The sequence below is a fragment of the Vicugna pacos genome, chromosome 31 (assembly GCF_048564905.1).
Source record: "Vicugna pacos chromosome 31, VicPac4, whole genome shotgun sequence".
NCBI classification, from domain to species: Eukaryota; Metazoa; Chordata; class Mammalia; order Artiodactyla; family Camelidae; genus Vicugna; species Vicugna pacos.
In genome coordinates, this window is record NC_133017.1 from 17431910 (window position 1) to 17449505 (window position 17596).

The 17596-nt window shown below is 37.4% G+C and overlaps 1 protein-coding gene across 1 annotated transcript; it reads left to right on the forward strand.

Moving 5' to 3' along the window:
- Positions 1 to 701: 701 nt before the first annotated feature.
- Positions 702 to 17072, forward strand: PBK (PDZ binding kinase). The gene is made up of 8 exons (XM_006203200.4): positions 702 to 862; positions 5262 to 5339; positions 6645 to 6738; positions 10795 to 10937; positions 11486 to 11655; positions 13099 to 13228; positions 15427 to 15603; positions 16108 to 17072. Exons 2-8 carry the CDS (start codon positions 5282 to 5284, stop codon positions 16305 to 16307), a joined length of 972 nt encoding a protein of 323 aa, XP_006203262.1. The 5' UTR covers positions 702 to 862; positions 5262 to 5281; the 3' UTR covers positions 16308 to 17072.
- Positions 17073 to 17596: the final 524 nt, after the last annotated feature.

The window sequence follows — 17596 nt, forward strand, 5'->3', positions numbered from 1 at the left end:
ACCTAACTAATGGTCTCTTTTGTATTATGCTGTGTATGTGTGTTTGTGCGCACGCGTGTTCTTTTCTTGGGGAGCTCCCGGCTTCCCCAGCCTGGACTGCATAGACTCTAAGCTTCTCCTGAACAGGAGGAAGGTCTTAATTTACTCATCTTTGTGCCCCTTGGAGTGACTACTATGGTATATTCTCTGCAGTGGGCATTCGATACACACCTGGCACTTAAAAGGTGCTCTGCAAGTATTTGTTGAATAAATGAACAAATGTTGAACTGAATGTGGTGATTACAAGAGTTACCAAAATTTCTGAATATCTGTTTTCTTCTCAGCCAAAAATGATTGCTACCCGAGGCTAATGCATCTTTAGTTATAGTGTTTCAAGGCCAAATAAATATGTAATAACATTTATATAATAATCATTACACCTTCTGGACACAGTGTTTGCAACTGGGGAAGCATTTCAGCCTTAAATGCAGGCATAAATTTTGTTAACTAGCATTGTCCCTGTGAAGGGCTGACAGTGGCTGTAGAAATCACTTTGTCTTCTCTTGCGCGTCTCTTCCTTTTATTTAGCTTCAAAATTCCCCTATTGGGTAGTATAACGGGACCAGCAAGCGACTGGAAAGAGCGGAAAAAGCAGGAACGGCTTGGTGTGTCCTTCGCGCCACCCCGTAGTTCGCGGCCGACGCAGGGGCGGAGCGCGGGCTTTTCAAAGCTGGGAGGGTTCTGGTCGCGGCGACAGTTGCCGAGAGCGTGTGTTGGTGGGTGGGGCGCTGAGTGAGCGGCGGCTTGTTGTTGGGGGCCACTTGGGACCAGTTTGCAAGACAGCCTTGGCCTGGATCTCTCGTCGCCGCCCTGCACGGCTCCGGTAAGGCGAGCTTCTGCGGGTCCTGCCGGCGCGCGGGCCCGGCCGGGGGTTGCGCGTCCCCCTCCAGCCGAGGACTCTGCGTTTGCTTTCGTGACAGCTGGGGGCCTGGAAGGAAGGTCAAAGACGTTGGGAGTATGGGGTCGAACTGGGGGTTGTCTTAGAAATCATCTTTGCAACCCAAACCCGAGCGCGCATCTGAATCACGGGTTAGGGTGGGGATTTCAAGAAAGAAATTGCCCTTTTCTCGAAGCGAAAGCTTGACAGCCTGTACTTTTTACGGAAGCTCCGTAGGAGAAGACGGTGTTGAGACGGGTGGGGGAAGCCCTGATCTCGCATGCTGCTATTGTTTTTAATGGCTTTGCAGCTGGCTGTTGGGAGGCCCAGGTCTCTGCTTGAGCCGAGGGCCCAGTCTTTAGGGGATACCTTTATTGTGGACCAGATCCAAACACTGGGGCTTGTGCCTGATGGCTGTGGTTCCTTAGCTCAGCCGAGTGAGTCTCGGTTCCAGCTCATAGCGGAGGCGACACCGGGTGAAAGATTTCTAGTGGGAATGGACGGGGGTGGGGCTTGAGAGGGGTATGAAACATAGTGCCCTCCTTTGAACCTTTCAACTAACGTTGCTTCCAGTTTTGAAGTTAGGCGACTGAGCAGGTGAAGGAAGGATTTTTAGCAGCCAGCCTTCTATAAGCTCCTGGGTCCCAGGATAAACAGTATGCATCTGCCTCAGGGAATCCTACTGAGGGTGTAAGGTGTAAAGGACCTTAGAAATAATCTGATCTGAACTTTCCTGTTCTTGTTCATCCTACTTTTTCTATTATGCTTCTCTTTTCTCAGTGTCTTTATTTTTTTCTCCCATTTTTTCCCCTTTTCTGCTGCATATCTACACTTTAGCTTTGCCACTAGTATTCATGTATTTTTTTAGTCCTAAGGGGACTTAGGGTCCAAAAGTTGTTGACTTTTGATCCAGTAGATCTGTGGATTAGCTTGCTGAGCCCTGTTGACTTAAAAAATGTCCTAAGTACTCAACAAACTATGAAATTCTGCCCACGCTCATATTACTCTCATTTCTAACATATCTTCGTCTAAGATATTCACAATTTTGTGCTTTCTAAGAACCTCGTCTTTTAGAATAGTCTGGCTGTTTAGCAGTTGATATATATAGAATGTGTATACAGTGTATACAAAGTCTGAGATGGAGTTTGGGCCAGTGGCCAGAAGCCATCTGTCAGAAGACTAAGGCCTAAACCGTGAAAAAAGCTGCCTTAGACAACTGTGAAGTGGATAGGATATGATATGTTTAGGTGTAAGTAGGTTGGAGTGGAAGGTGGGACTGAGTTCTACAGCATCCTGAATGTAATGAAATGTTAAAAGTCTTCTGTTTAAACTTGGGTATTTTTAATTGGAGAGAGATTTTACTTTTAGCACTCTCTCGGGTCTTTGGACTCTTTAATCAATAGAAATCGATGAGAGAGGTCAGGTCAGTTGAGGAATTCTGGCAAGGCTTTATTGGAACTCCTGCTACAGCGCCAGGGAGTGAAAACAAGTAACAGGTGGCCTTGCTCACTCTGCAGGGGGGGGGGGCAGGCTGGTTCCTTAAACGGCGTGAGGGTGAGACAGATCAGAGGGTCAGGCCGGAGGGGTGACTTAGGTGTCTGCCCACCCTTGGTGGTGCTGTGTGCAGGGATCATGCAGAGAACCCTGCTTTTGCTCCCGGCACCTCAGAAGTAGCCGTTGGTTTGTGGCCTTTTTGTATCTTTTTGTTCATAATTGCCCCCAGGTGCAAGAGTAGGCACTCCAGTAGCGGGTACCGGGCCCCAGCCTATCTCAGTATCAAATCCTCCTTAATGCTGAGTGGGGAAGGCAGTGGGACACAGAAGGCAGTAATATTTCCAGGAGGCCATACTTGCCCGGTTATTTGCATCCTACTTTTCTGGTCCCTTCTCAGGCTGCTGTTTTTGTTCCTCATTTCTCCAGGTGAGATTCCTCAGGGCTCTGTTTTCTAAGCTATTTTACCTCGTCTCTTGGCTTTAATACCACATACATCCTGATATTCCACAAATATGTATCTTTGGCTTGGATTCCAGACCCATATCCAGCTGCCTATTTCACATTTCTCCTTGGATGTCTAATTAGGCATTCGAAATTGAGTTCCCAGTTTCAACAGAGGCACCTCTGTTCTTTCAGTTACTCAGTCTGAAAACTTGGAGCTATCTTTGACTTTTCTCTCATTTCTAACAGTCCAAACAGGAAATCCTTTTGGTTCCAGATTCAAAATATCCAGAACCCAACCATTTCTCACCACCTCTACTGCTACCATCCTGATGCAAGCCACCATTCTCTCTTCTGATTGTTGAAATAGCCATCTTACTGATCTGGTTGCCTCCACCCTTCCCCTTCAGTTAATAAACACAAGTCAGTTAATAAACACTATTGAAACGTAAGACAGAGTATATCACTCCTCTGCTCAAAACCCTCTAATAGCTTCCCATTTCCCAGTAAAAGCTGAAATCCTTACTGTGACTAAAGCTCTGAATAAAAGCCAAGGCCATGATGGCGGCAGGGCTCTGTGTGATTTGCCATCCTCCATCCCCAGACTTTGACTTCGTTTCCTTCTCCCTCCTGCTAGCTCTGCCCTCTTAGACTTTTTCTTGAACATTTCTGCCTCAGGGCCTTTGTATTTACAGCTTCCTCTGTCTGGCCAGCTTCCCCTGGATACTTGTTTGGGCTTGCTCTCTCACTTCCTTCAAAGAGACATCCCTTGACCACCCTAACTCAGATTTCAAGTCCCTTTGCCTCCCTTCATTGGTGTATATTTTCCCTGACTATGTATCATTATTTTATATATTTATCTTACTCTTCGTTTGGGTCTTGTTTGATGCTGTGTCTCCAGTGACTAGTGCGGTACGTGCTGCATACGTGTGTGATGACTGAGGGAACAGTAGCTTCCCACGGGTGGAGAGAAGTCTTAGAGCCTCAAGGTGCTCCTTCCCAGCTTCCTCTGAGGAAGGCTGGAGATGGAAGAAGCGGAATCAGAATCTCACAGGAGAAATTAGTTCCAAAGTAGAAATGCCTCCTCCAACCTACTCTGTTAACATAGTTTATCTTTTCCCAAAGATCTGAAACTTGTTCTTTCCTGTTAGTGAAACATGTCGCTTGATTAAATTAGAACGTTTTTGGCAAATGCATGAGAAGGGGATCTTCAGTTAAATTCAGGGAAATCTGAAGACGGTGGTGATTGTAGCTACATTTAAAAAAGTGAATAGGCTCCTGAATAATAGACAATTGAAGCTGGGCCTTTGCTGATTTTTTTTTTTCCTGGCACAGAGTTTTTAAAGATGCTATTATTAAGGGGTCTTAGGGGCGCTACACAACATTTAAGCAGATATTCTCTCTGCCTCCCAGTTTTTTGTGGACAATCCAAATGAGCTTCTAGACATGTAGGAACAGTTTGCTTTACAATAAATCTAATATGAAACCTAACTTTTTTTAAAGAAAAATTAAAATTTAAAAATAAAGATTCTTTAAGAAATATGTTACAGAACAAATAAAAAGCTTGGACTAACTTGCTTGTGTATGCAGTCTAGATTTTATATTTTCATAGACAATTTAAAAATAACAGCTTGTTGAAGTATAATTCACATATCATAAAATTGACTCTTTAAAAGTGCACCATTCAATGTTTTTTTGAATAGTTAGAATTGACTATATTAAACCACTACCTAATTTTAGAACATTTTCATCACCCAGAGAAGAAAGCCCACATCCACTTACAGTCAGTCCACATTCTCTCCTCCCCTTGGCCCCTGGCAACTACTTACTTATTTTCTGTCTATGGATTTGCCTATTATGGACATTTTGTGTAAAAGCAGTCATGTATGTGGCCTCTAGTGTCTGGATTCTTTCACTGAGCATAATGTTTTCAAGGTTCTTTCACGTTGTAGTGTGTATCAGTGCTTTATCCCCTTTTATGACTGAATAATCTTTTTTTAAATTCATTTATCATCTGATAGCTATTTCTGTTTCCCCTTTCGGCTGTTCTGAATAATGCTACTTGCATCGACACTCTCTTTAAAGGATGTAAAAGACCTGTTAATGACTACTCCCGGGAGGTGTGGCAGGGTACTAGGTGATTTTTTTTAACCAAGTGTGTCTATTACTTATTAATTAAAACCAAAAAGCCCCACAGTCATTAACACCATGACCTTGGGTATGTAATTGTACTTCTCTGGGTTTCAGTTTTCTCATTGTAAATAAAATTGGACTAGATATTTGTCGTGATCTTCTTCAGTTCTCAAATTTTATGTAAATGAGTGATAGTATTACAGGAATTTGTTCTTCATGAATGAGAGAGATGTTCTTTATAACTGCAGTGTAACTTTTCTGTTTATTTTCATCATAGGACCTTAAGTGATCGTTACAATGGAAGAAACCAATAATTTCAAGACACCAAGCAAATTACTTGAAAAAAAGAAATCTGGTACGATAGATAGAAAACCTTTCTTCATGGTCATTGCTATCAGAAATGTTTTTGTATTATTTTAGTTTGGTCCTTTAATTATGATCTTTCATACACAAGCCGTTTCAGTATGAGTCCTCTTTATAGTATTGATCTTAAGAAATAAGACTTATTTTGTAGGCCAGGGTTTGATCATCTACGAGCTCATTTTACTGACATTCTAACAGACTTGTAGGTTCTCTTTGGTGAAGAATCAACTTCACTGGGACCAGTAAGGAACTACTGTACCTTTCCCCTCTTCTCACACATGCATTGCTCTTGTGAGGGAAAGATATTTTCCAAGGTAGTTCAGTGGACAAAGGATAATCTTTTCAACCAATAAAAACAATTGCATATCCATATGCAAATTGACCCTGAACTCACATCATATGAAAAAATAGCTAAAATTATAAAATTTCTAGAAGATAACATAGGAGAAGATCTGTGTTGTTCATTTTTAGTGTATGGATTTTTGTATATTAACCTTGTATCCTACAACCAGGCTGAACTTACTTATTCTATTAGCTTTTTTGTAGATTGCTTAGGATGGTGTACATAGCTGGTAATGTTGTAGATGAATAAAGACAGTTTTTGCCCCCCAGTCTTTATTACTTTCTTTTTTCTTTCCTTATGGCCCTGGCTCCAGGATAATTTGAGTAGAAGGGGAATGGTGGACATACTTGCCTTGTTCCTGATGAAGTATTATGTTAGATGTAGGTTTTTCACAGATTCCCTTTATTGGTTTGAGGAATTTTTCTCTTATTCCTGGTTATTATCATGAATTGAGTATTGAATTTTGTCCAGTGCTTTTCAGATTATATTACGATAAAGTTTTCTTTTTTATTTTGTTCACATGGTGTTCACATGTTAATTTTCAAATCTCAAATCAATCTTTCATTCCTGGGATAAAGCCAGTTTGGCCATGATGTATTTTATACATTGCTAGATTCAGTTTGCTAGTATTTTCTTTGAAATCTAAGGATTCAACCAGGAGACCGTCTTTATTTTTAACAACCTTTTAAAATGTAAAAATCAATTCTTAGCTTGTGGGCCATATGAAAACAGGCCATTTGCTGACCCCTGCTTTAATGTTGCTGTAAGATAGCGCCCCAAAACTAGACTTGGTCAAAGGGCATCCATTTAAAATGAGGACAGATAGTGTCAAATTGCTCTCCAAAAGCCTTCGCCAGTTAACATTCTTAACAATAGATTCAGGATGTTAGGATGCATTTGTAGAGGTCTTTGCAAATACTAATTTTATTTTTTATTTCTCTTTCCAACATTCAGCATTATGTTTAACTCCATGTATAAACATTCCTGCTTCTCCGTTTATGCAAAAGCTTGGCTATGGTACTGGGGTAAATGTCTACCTTATGAAAAGGTAAGTGTGAGATTTCAGATTAACGTTTTTACGTGGAACTATATATTGTTCCACTATACTTGAAGACAAAAAGGAATGTGAAAATTCAAATATTTAGACTTGGGGTATGTGCATAACTTTACCAGAGCTCTGCCTGGTATACGTTCTCCTAGCCTCCTCCTGAAGTTAAAGGAGAACTAATTTTACCTTATAATTTTTCCTTGGCTTGGGTAGGAAGGGATGAGAACAGAGGAAAAGGGTTTCTGTGTGATAATAACACAGGATTCTCAGTAGGAAAACTTCAGAGAGTTGTGGGGGATGTCAGTGACCATTAATCCCTTCTGCCTGGAGAAGGCATTCTCTTCTGAAGAAGTAAAAGTTTTTATTTCTTATGTCATTGTTTATTAAGAAGGACAAAAATGCACAATTTTAAAGTATGAAAATTGTATTAAAAGAAAAATGAAATAGTAGAGTAGGTGCTAATAGCTAATAATATTATACATGACAACAAACACATTTTTTTAAAAAGTTCTTTCTTTTATTCATTACTCTGTACCTAGTAAGTGGCAAACAATTAAACCATTGTGTATTGCTTAATGCGCTCTTGGAACACCCTGACTAGTCCAACCCAGCATACCGTTAGCTTCTCTAGGTTTATATTGTTTCCAAATAGAAATACTTATTTTAATAAAAAGCTAATGAAATGAGAATAGCATTGCGTTTATATGTAAGTGGATATTCTTGAAGCATTTTTGCATTCCCTTTGTGTGTTTGTGTGCTATTAGTTTTGTGAACTTTTCATTTTTTAATGTCCAAGGCTCTTGTCTAAGTTATTTTGAAAGAAAAGATTTCTCACAGGTTCACGGCTATGCTCATTCTTTTCCTTTTTTAAAAAATATTTTAAAATGTGAAATGTGTTGTTAACAAAGTTATACTGTATGTGACTTAATTAGAAAGCTTCAAGTGGCTGACCCTGAAAATGGCAGTTCCTGCCTGATCCTCCCAGTCCCCATGGTGAGGCCCTGGCAGCCTGGGATTTTCCCTTTGCTGGTAGCCTGGAGATTTCCTCCGGTTCTCTGGTGAATTGGATCCTCTGTTTTTCTGTATCTTACGTCTTAGTGTTTCTTGGTTTACATCTCAATTTGGTTGAGGACATCTGGTAGCTCCCCATGAAAAGATGCATAGGAGATACTTTTTTGAGAATTTACATTTCTGAAAATGTTTTCATTTTGCCCTCATACTTGAATGGCCCTTTTTGTTTTTCTGGGTTAGAATTCTCTTTTGGAAATAATTTTCCTGCAGAATTTTGAGAACATCGTTCAGTTGTCGCTGTTGAGAATGCTGAAGCCCTTCTGATTGCTGATTCTCTTTATCTGGGAATTTTATGTTCTCTGTCCTCCCCCTGTCCTGGAACCTTGTATGATCTTTTGTTTGTCACCAGTGTTCTGACTTTCACAATGACATGCATGGGTGTGGGCTTCTTGGAATCTGAAAATTCCTGTTCTTTAATTTTTGAGAAATTATTTTTTAAAATTACTCTGATCGTTTTCACCCCTATTTTTCTGTTCTTTGTCTGTAACTCCTATTATTTGGATGGATGTTGAAATTACTGGACTGATGTCTGATCTACCTTTTATTTGGTGGGGAGAGTCCATTTTTCTATTTTTCTCTTTCTCTTTTGGTTCTGTTTTCTGGGAGATTTCCTCAACTTCATATTCTGATACTTCCATTGATTTTTTTCATTTTTGGCTGTCTTGTTTTTAATTAATTATCTGAAAGCTTTCCTTTCTAAGATGGCATCCTATGTCTTGTGGGGGTTCTATAAGTGTTCTATGTCTTGATCTGGCTGTTGATGGCACAGGTGTATGTGTAAACTCACTGAGCATTTAGTTTGCATGTGGTCATGAATGACTCTGTTCCTGTGTGGTTCACAGCTTCTCAGCTATGTCAGTCAACCTCAGGCTGAAGAACTGCTTTTTCCCCCTCTCAAGGCCAGTCTTCAGTCTTCAGAAGCTGGGGACTAGAGATGTGCACCTACCTGGTGATATAGAACTGGGAGGGTATCTAGGAATCCATCTGCTTTTAAATAACTTTCAAGAAGTTCATTGGGCCTTTTAAGTCAGTTACTGTCATCTGCTTTTCACAATTCCAAAAGTTTGTTGCTATTGTTTCTTCTTCATTATTTCTATCCTTGTCAATGGACATATGTCCTAAAATACTCATTTGCTTTCATTTAAGTAGGGCTTGCGAGGGATCAAAATATATGTGTGTGTTCAAGCTATCATTTTAGTCCAGAAGTCTATATTTTTTAATGTTAAATCAAATTTGCATTGCTAGATTAAACCCAACATGGTTGTGATGTGTCATTTTTAAATAAACTGATGGATTCATTTTGCTATTTGTTTAGAATTTTTCCATCTATGATATAAGTGAAATTAGCTTGTGATTTTCTTTTTTCTGCTGTCCCTGTTTGATTTTTTAAAACATTAACACTATACTAGACTTATAGTTCCTTTTCATTCTATTCCCTGGAACAGTTCATATGATATTGAATGACAGGTTCCTTGAAAGTTTAGTAAACTCACCTATAAAATTATCTAGGCTTTGTATTTCTTGTGGGAAAATTGTAAGCTCTTGATTACATTTCTTCTTTCATCAGTTTTCTGAGATTTTTCTAAGAATTTGTCTTTTATTGGCTTAAAAGTTTTAGTATTTATTCATTTATATTTTTAAATCTCTGAGTGTGTAGTTATGTCCCCATTTTTGTTTGCAACATTATTTATGCCTCCTTTTATTTTTTTTCCCTTGTGCAATCTCAGTGGAAACTTGCTTGTTTCATTAGTATTTTCAGTGAGCCAGCTTTTAGCTTGGCAAAGTTTTGTTCAGATTTTGTAAATACATTCTTGCCATTCTGTAGATTAGGATATGTTATGGCAAAAGTGAAGATGGACTTGTTCACTGAATTCTAAGTGTTTGAGAGCTACAGAGTACCCGTTGAAAGTTGAAAAATATCTTTTTCATATTAAAATGACATGGAAGAGGTCATCCTTAAATGCAACTGATATTTAAAACGAAGTTTTAGATAAACTTACGCATGATAGATGTATATGAATTAAGAAATCTAATGATCCTTTGAATATGTTTTTTGACTTTAAGAAAAGGTCTTGCAAGCATAGAGCTGTGCTCATGAGGTAGTACAGAGCTAAGTGGATTTTTGGTTCAGTTTGTTGTTTCATGTTCTTATGGTTGAACTTTTGATCTTTAACTTTTGAGGCTCTTGTGCTAGCTCTTGTGCTCGTATGCTGCATGTACTTTGTCCTTCATAATTTGCTGTACTCATAAATGCCTGCCTTCTCAGGTGCGCAGACCTTTCCCTGACTGCTCTACCTGTCTCTTTATTTAGGCCTCAAAACATTTATACCTTAAATATTCTTAAAATGGCTGAGTTTTCTTAGAAAATAGGCCATTTACATTTTTCCTTATTTGTTTATTATTATTGCCTTAAACACATGTCTTTGAGGATATGGTGAGAGGTATATAAGATGGATTGGTTAGTCTGTAGAGGTGCAGTATTTTTTGGTGAAGAACAGTCTGTTACTCTTTGCATGATTATATATGAGCCAAATGTTTTTTGTACATCTCTTCGTTTAAGTTTCTAAGACGTTAAAGTTTATTACTTTAACATTCTATAACTCGTATCTGGTACATGTGGTTAAAAGCTTTTTAAGGAGTTGGTAGTGTGACATACTTGAATGGAAAAATTAGAAAAGTAAGTTTAGAGTTGAAGCTTTATAACATTTCATCTTTTTCCTTCTAGTTTTCTCTTTTTAACCCTTCCCCTCCAGTAATAGATACCGGACTTTTCTTTGTAATCAATAGATTTATCGGCTATGTGTATCCCAATTAAAAAGGATATGTAACAGAAGTGGTGATAGTCTAAAATATTTTAAATATATATATATATATTTAAAAAGCAAATTCCTGTCGAGTCCTTGTCAAAATTTGGAAGTTCTTATTAGTCATTTGAAATGTATTATGGTTATTAACCTTTCTGTACACTTTTGATTATTTTTTAAGATCTCCAAGAGGTTTGTCTCATTCTCCTTGGGCTGTGAAAAAGATCAATCCCAGATGTAATGATCATTATCAAAGTTTGTATCAAAAGAGACTAACTGATGAAGCTAAGATTTTGAAAAGCCTTAATCATCCAAACATTGTAGGTAAGTTGAGATTTATTTGGTAGCAGCATCTGGTATAGTATTCTGTTTATCCAGAGACAGTTTATATATAATTTCTTAACTAGTTTCACTAATAAAAATGAAGAGGATAGTGATGGAGATTGTCAAGAATCAAATTAATGTGACCATTTTAAAATAAAAATAAGTGTGCATTTTTAGATGCTGAAGTGTATCTTTAAAACTTCATGGGAATAGATATGGTTATCATCATGCTGGTACTATGGGGAACTGAGGAATAAAAAATGATCTTTGTTTATGTAATTTCCTTGTTTTCATTTTTAATATAAGTAGGGCTGGTGAAACTTATATTTAAGGAAGGCATAGAGTATTAAAAAATAATTCAATTTGTGTTATGATTGGCAAACATGAAGGCATTTTACATCAGATCCACTTAATTCGTTTTGTAAATAATAGCTGTTTCATTGTATATCTGTCAGTGTTAATCCAGATCCATTTTCAATCACATTACTGTTGAAAACTTAAACGCTGTTCTTCCCTATTCCAGTAAGGAAATGTCATGTTTTCTTAAGGTTATCGTGCTTTCACTGAAGCCAGCGATGGTAGTCTTTGTCTTGCTATGGAATACGGAGGTGAAAAGTCTCTGAATGACTTAATAGAAGAACGAAATAAAGATAGCCAAGATCCTTTTCCAGCAGCCATAATTTTAAAAGTTGCTTTGAACATGGCAAGAGGGTTAAAGGTAACTGTGTGGTATATTTTGAATGAGTTTTGTGGAACATGAAAAGACTAAATACTTTATATACATAATTACAAGGTGGAATTCTTTTTTCCCCAAAAGAGGGTGTTGCCTTAAGTTAAAGTCTTTATAGAATCTCTCATATTGAAGAGTGCACTGTTTACTTGCTTTGATCAGCTAAGTATTGCTTGAGGCCTTCACATAGCCTGAAATATCCCAAGTCAGGTAGTTTTGCTACTAGAGATCACACATTAGGTTTAGTTGGATTAGTTAATGTAACACACATGGAGTCACAATTCCTGGGGATGTACTCTGACCCTCTGTTGTTGTAAACAAGTCTTTCAAAGATTGCTTTGTGGGATGTTAAATTTGGGACATCATGAATGTACCTCTGTAGGTAAAATGAAAAGCATTCTCAGTGTTATGCAAACAAATTCTTGTGCCTTTGCTTAGACACACTATAAGAAGTAAAAGAATTCTGTATCCTAAATAACTGAAACAAGTAATTATGGCTCCAGAAAACTGTTAGATGACTGAAAAATGGATTACCTAGTGATACTGATGTCAAAGTTACATGTTAAGAATTGCAAGTTGATTCATGAAATATGAAACTGGAAAAAGGCAATATTTCCAAATATATATAATGTGTATAGAAAAATCAATTTTAAATGGGGAGGATAAGCTATGTTAATAATTTGAATTATTTAATAAATAATTATTTCAAATGTATGTATATAATGGAGTTAATAAGTTACGCTATATATATATCTCTGAACATATTCAATTTATGATCAGAAACACTTAAATACAGTAAGTGTTCCAAGTTAAATACAAAGAATTGTCTCTGCGTCATTTTTAGGCCCAGCTCACAAAGTAAGTGCTCAAATGCTGATGAAGGAAAAAAAAATTTTGCAGGACATTTTTGGTTATGGAAGAATGTCATCACTTCTCAACGTGTCAATTCTAAGAAAGGGTTGATATAGAAAACAAAAATCTTAAGATTATGTGAATGCTTCCTCCTCTGCTTGTGAATTACGTGTAGCATTAGCTTAACAATTTGTTTGCGGGAACTCTGTGTCGTTATGAAGTTTACAACCTTATTTCTAAAAATTACTAGCCTGAAGTAAAACTGCAGTGTATTTTGAAATCTGCAGTAGCATCTTTGATGTAAAAGTATGTGAGAATGGTTTGAAAATTAAAAGTTAGCTTATCTATAAATAGACATCAATTTCCAAAGAATCCTTCAGATTTCTGGTCAATATGGCAGAACTAGATTGATTGGGATGGTCCCTTTTCTAGCTTTAAATAATTTGAAAATGATGGACAAGTACAAGCCTACAGGTTAGGAAGGGAGTTTAATTTGTTGTTTTTGTTAGACAGTTTTCATATTTTTTTTTTATTAGTTGGTATTTTTGCTCAGATGTGTTAAAATTTCCACTATTTTAGTATCTGCACCAAGAAAAGAAACTACTTCATGGAGACATAAAGTCTTCAAATGTTGTTATTAAAGGTGATTTTGAAACAATTAAGATCTGTGATGTTGGAGTCTCCCTACCATTGGATGAAAATATGACTGGTAAGTAGTTTTCTAATTTTTAAAATTGTTTTTATACAATCTTTAAATTTCCAATTTTTATATTTTAAAAAAGTAATACTTTCGCATTCTTCAGAAATAAAAAATTATAAAAAATATCCCTTCTTTCCTGTCCCTCTTCCACTCAGCCTCAGCCCTTCCCTTGCCACATATATAATATAAACGACTGATTTCTTATTAACATATTATTTTAACTGAAGAAACATGGAAACTATTTCTAACCTGGACTGGGATTTTTAAGTGGTAAAAGATCTGGGAATGGAAAGTAACATTTTTATAAGATGTTATGAAGGAATTCATTTAGCATCAGCATAGTGACCAGATTTGGGAAACTGCTAGAAGACCTGGAGTGGGAGCAGGAAGGAGAGGTGCTGATAAAGGCCCCCTGTCCCGGCAACTCATTCTTCTCTAAATATTAACCATTCTCTTCTCAGGGAATTTGATATGTTCCTCATGAGAACCAAAAGCCAGCCTCCAAGAGAAAGCCTCTGATTTCAACATATTATTTAATAAGTAACATTTAAATTTGCCTCTTTATGTAAATATAAGGTACAGGAAAGGCTAATGATACGGTTTAGAACTTATATACTCCTTAATTTCTAGCTAAAGTAAAAGTTTGCAAGTTGAATTGAAAGAAAAAGACAAGATAAATAGATGACTTTATAATGATGTCTGTAATCGCTAATAAAGACAGAGCTGGCGTGGACCCTGAGGCTAGATAACTGCTACAAGGTTGCAACTTTAGGAAATGAAAGGAGAAATTGTCAAAAAAGAATAAAAATAAGGTTTTTAGCATAAACCTTTTCAATAAGGATTCTCAATCCTTAATAGATCAAATAGACAAAACTAAGATGTTAGAAGAGGTAAGTATTAATTTCAGCCTCTATGCATTTGAATATTTATTAAAATTTACCATATATTAGGTTATAAAAGAAAACCTCAGATTACTAAAAGTAGAAATAGTCTAGTAGTTAACATTCATTAAGCTCAGTGCTATAAATCTAGGAATTGGTAGTACAGCTGGAAAAAAAACTTTGACTTTTTCAGGAATTTAAAATACTTGTAAATAGTTCTTGACTGAAAGAAGTCATATTCCAGTTACATAATATTTAGAAAATACTGAGGCTGTAAGAACAAGTCAAAACCTATTTGATGTGGTTAAAAGTACTCAAAGGAAACCTTTCTTACTATTTAACCTTTTTGAAATTAGGTTGAGTATTCAGGTCAAATCAGAAAAAACATGAAGCCCTAAAAGAAGTGGAAAGCAGAAATGAATAAATTAGAAGGTCTATAAATTCTACAATATCCCAGTATGATCTGTGTGATTTTAGAACCATGTCAAAGCAAATGTAAAGTTTATCCTTGAGGATACATGTTCAAACACAGCCAGGAAAATTCCGTGGAAGAATGTTGAGTGGGGGTTTTCCTGACCAGATGTTAAGTATTATAAAGCTGCATTAAAAAAGTAAAGACCTCTTTACTGAACACCATAAAACATCACTGAGAGAATTAAATAAGATGCTAAGTAAATGGAGAGAGAGTTTACGATTGTGGATTGACAGACACAATACTGTTCGTTCTTCCTGAATTGATCTAGAAATTCAATTCATTCCCAATCAAACTTCTAGCTGACTTTTTCAATCAAATTGATAAGTTGACTCTAAAATTTAAATGGAAATGTGAGTGGACCTATGTCTTTCCTGGGCAGAGAAGCTTTAAGAGCCCCTACACTTTCCCTTTTCCCTGATTTAGCAATCAGGAGCAAAGAAAGACTTCTCTTAGCTGAAAGACAGCATATTGTGAAAAATGAACAAGCTGAGGCACGGAGATTTAGTGATCTCCTCAAGGTCACACAGCTTGTCTTCGAACCCAGGCAAGGCAGTCTGGCTCCAGAGTCTGCACTCTTGACATCCACAGTCCATGTTCCTACCCCTTTCTAAGAGAATTGCTTTCTCTACCCCCTTGCCAACTGACCAGCTGGTTGAATGTTTAACAATCTGATGGGGAAGAGGTAGTTCTTCTTAAGACATTGAGTGTATTTCCATGTTTACCGGCTATATTTACTGACCTTTCAACTACCTGTTAAATCACTTGCCCATTTTTCTTTGGCTTGTTTGCCTTTCTTAGAGGTTTCTGGTGCTTGCCCTTATGACCACCTACCTGTGTTTTACTTGTTTCAGTGACGGACCCTGAGGCCTATTATATTGGCACCGAGCCTTGGAAACCCAAGGAGGCTCTGGAGGAGAACGGCGTTGTTACTGACAAGGCAGACATATTTGCCTTTGGCCTCACTCTGTGGGAAATGATGACTTTATCTATTCCACACATTAATCTTCCAGATGATGATGATGATGAAGGTATGACTACATATTTTTAACATAAACCCCAGTCTCTTCAGTTTGAACTGAAGATTAGCTTGTGAAACGATATTTTCTCTATCAAGTTAAAATTTAAAAGAGCAAGTTGCTTGATTTAGTGGCATGAGATACAGATTATATTAATACTGATGATTCATTTGGTACCATCTTGGTTTAATCTCATACAAATGAGATGTAGATTAGTTGAGAATAGACAGATAAATTGAGAAAACCCAGAGGAGCAAAAAGTTACCCTAAAAACTCCCCTTGCAGAGAAGATTGGAAAGCTACCACAGGAAGGGGGGTGGCATTGATGACCTATCCGCGCGTGACAAGAGCTAGACTGCATCAGGGCAGGGCAGCTGGAGAGATGGCCTGTGCGAGATGAGAAGCATACTGGATGATGACTTCTTGTTTCATGAGGGTGAGTCTGGGCAGTTGCTATGCTTTTCCATGAGTTAAAGTGATTTTAATTGTTTCAACCTCCAACTCCTTCACGAGCAGATAAAACTTTTGATGAAAGCGACTTTGATGATGAAGCATACTACGCAGCTTTGGGAACCAGGCCACCTGTGAACATGGAAGAACTGGATGAAACGTACCAGAAAGTAATTGAACTCTTCTCTGTGTGCACGAACGAGGATCCTAAAGATCGTCCTTCCGCCGCGCACATTGTTGATGCTCTGGAAATGGATGTCCTGTGATGGATCACCTCATACTCGTGAGTGCCAGGGCTTCAAGTATGGCTCGTCTGCATAGCTGTTCTGTTTACTGTAATACATGTATAGAGTTACTGTGATAATGCACAATTATTAGACTTTTCAGAAGTGGCCTATTTTAGGACCATAGATAGCATCTTGTTAACATTTGAACAACTGTTTCTATTATACAGGTAGTTCATGTGTGCTTATGCTGGTAAGCATTTGAGTTGTAGAAGGTTCTCTATCAAGTTTAAGAAACTAGCTCCTCAAGTATTTGAACTCGTTTGTACAGATTTAAAACACTAGCAAAAAAGTGCTGTAAACACTGATGTCTATCTAACATTAATATGGATTAAGTGATCATTACTTTGATTAATGATCTTTCTCGTGTACTCTCTATTTTAATGGATCTGTTGAAATTAGCACTTTGTGTGTTACAAAATTATCTTTTAAAACATTAAACCTTTTGCTGGCCTTTCTTGGCTAATGTGCTAATTAAATATGGTCACTGGAAATCAAGAGCATTTGGCTCAAAAGAGTAGCTCCTTGGGTATTTCCAAAAATTTTTGGTTAAAGGCTTGTCTTGTTCTCTTGGCTCTATCCAGATCTTTGTTTTTTGTTTTAATTTATTAAATGTATTTTCTGTACTGCTATCTTTTATTGTCTTTTATTTACTAATCTATATCTTCAGCCTTTCACAGTATTGATGTAAAAATAATAGTACTCTAATAGGATGACATAGAATAAACGACAGTTTAGTTACCAGGAGATGTATTATCTGATTTTGTGCTTCATTGAGTTGAGTGTTGTCATTAAACTTAGTGAATGTGAGTGGGTTTCTTTCTCGGCCTAGTTTTGTTAGTCTGTAAAGTGAGAGTGATTTGAATCACTGGTGTCCATTAGTGAGCCACAGCTCCCCGGGATTTTTCAGTTTTGAATTGTGCTGAGAATCTAGGAGGTATGCCTAGACTAAAAACTACCGTCACATCGGGGAATCTAAATTAGGAACTGCTGCACTCGGAGCTTTAAATGATTCTAGAATTCAATAGAAGGTTCCCTCTGGTATGAGATTGTACCAGGCAATAGTACACAGGTCATCATTAATGAACGGCTCACCTTCTATCAAGGTATCATTAAAGTGCCAAGAAAGTGAATGGAAAACTGACTTAATTTATGGAAAAATCTTAACAGTTTTGCATCCTGACATTCAATTATCCTCACTTGGACTTAACACACTGTGTCATTTCTTGCTGGATCTGCCAAGACGACAAAGGAATTTCTCTCTCTCAGCC

Excerpts from the sequence above, each read along its gene's own strand:
- PBK (XM_006203200.4), top strand. The coding sequence starts at position 5,282 with ATGGAAGAAACCAATAATTTCAAGACACCAAGCAAATTACTTGAAAAA. Across the intron at positions 10,938-11,485 it reads TAATCATCCAAACATTGTAG|GTTATCGTGCTTTCACTGAA; the intron begins GTAAGTTGAGAT and ends TGTTTTCTTAAG. Across the intron at positions 13,229-15,426 it reads ATTGGATGAAAATATGACTG|TGACGGACCCTGAGGCCTAT; the intron begins GTAAGTAGTTTT and ends TACTTGTTTCAG.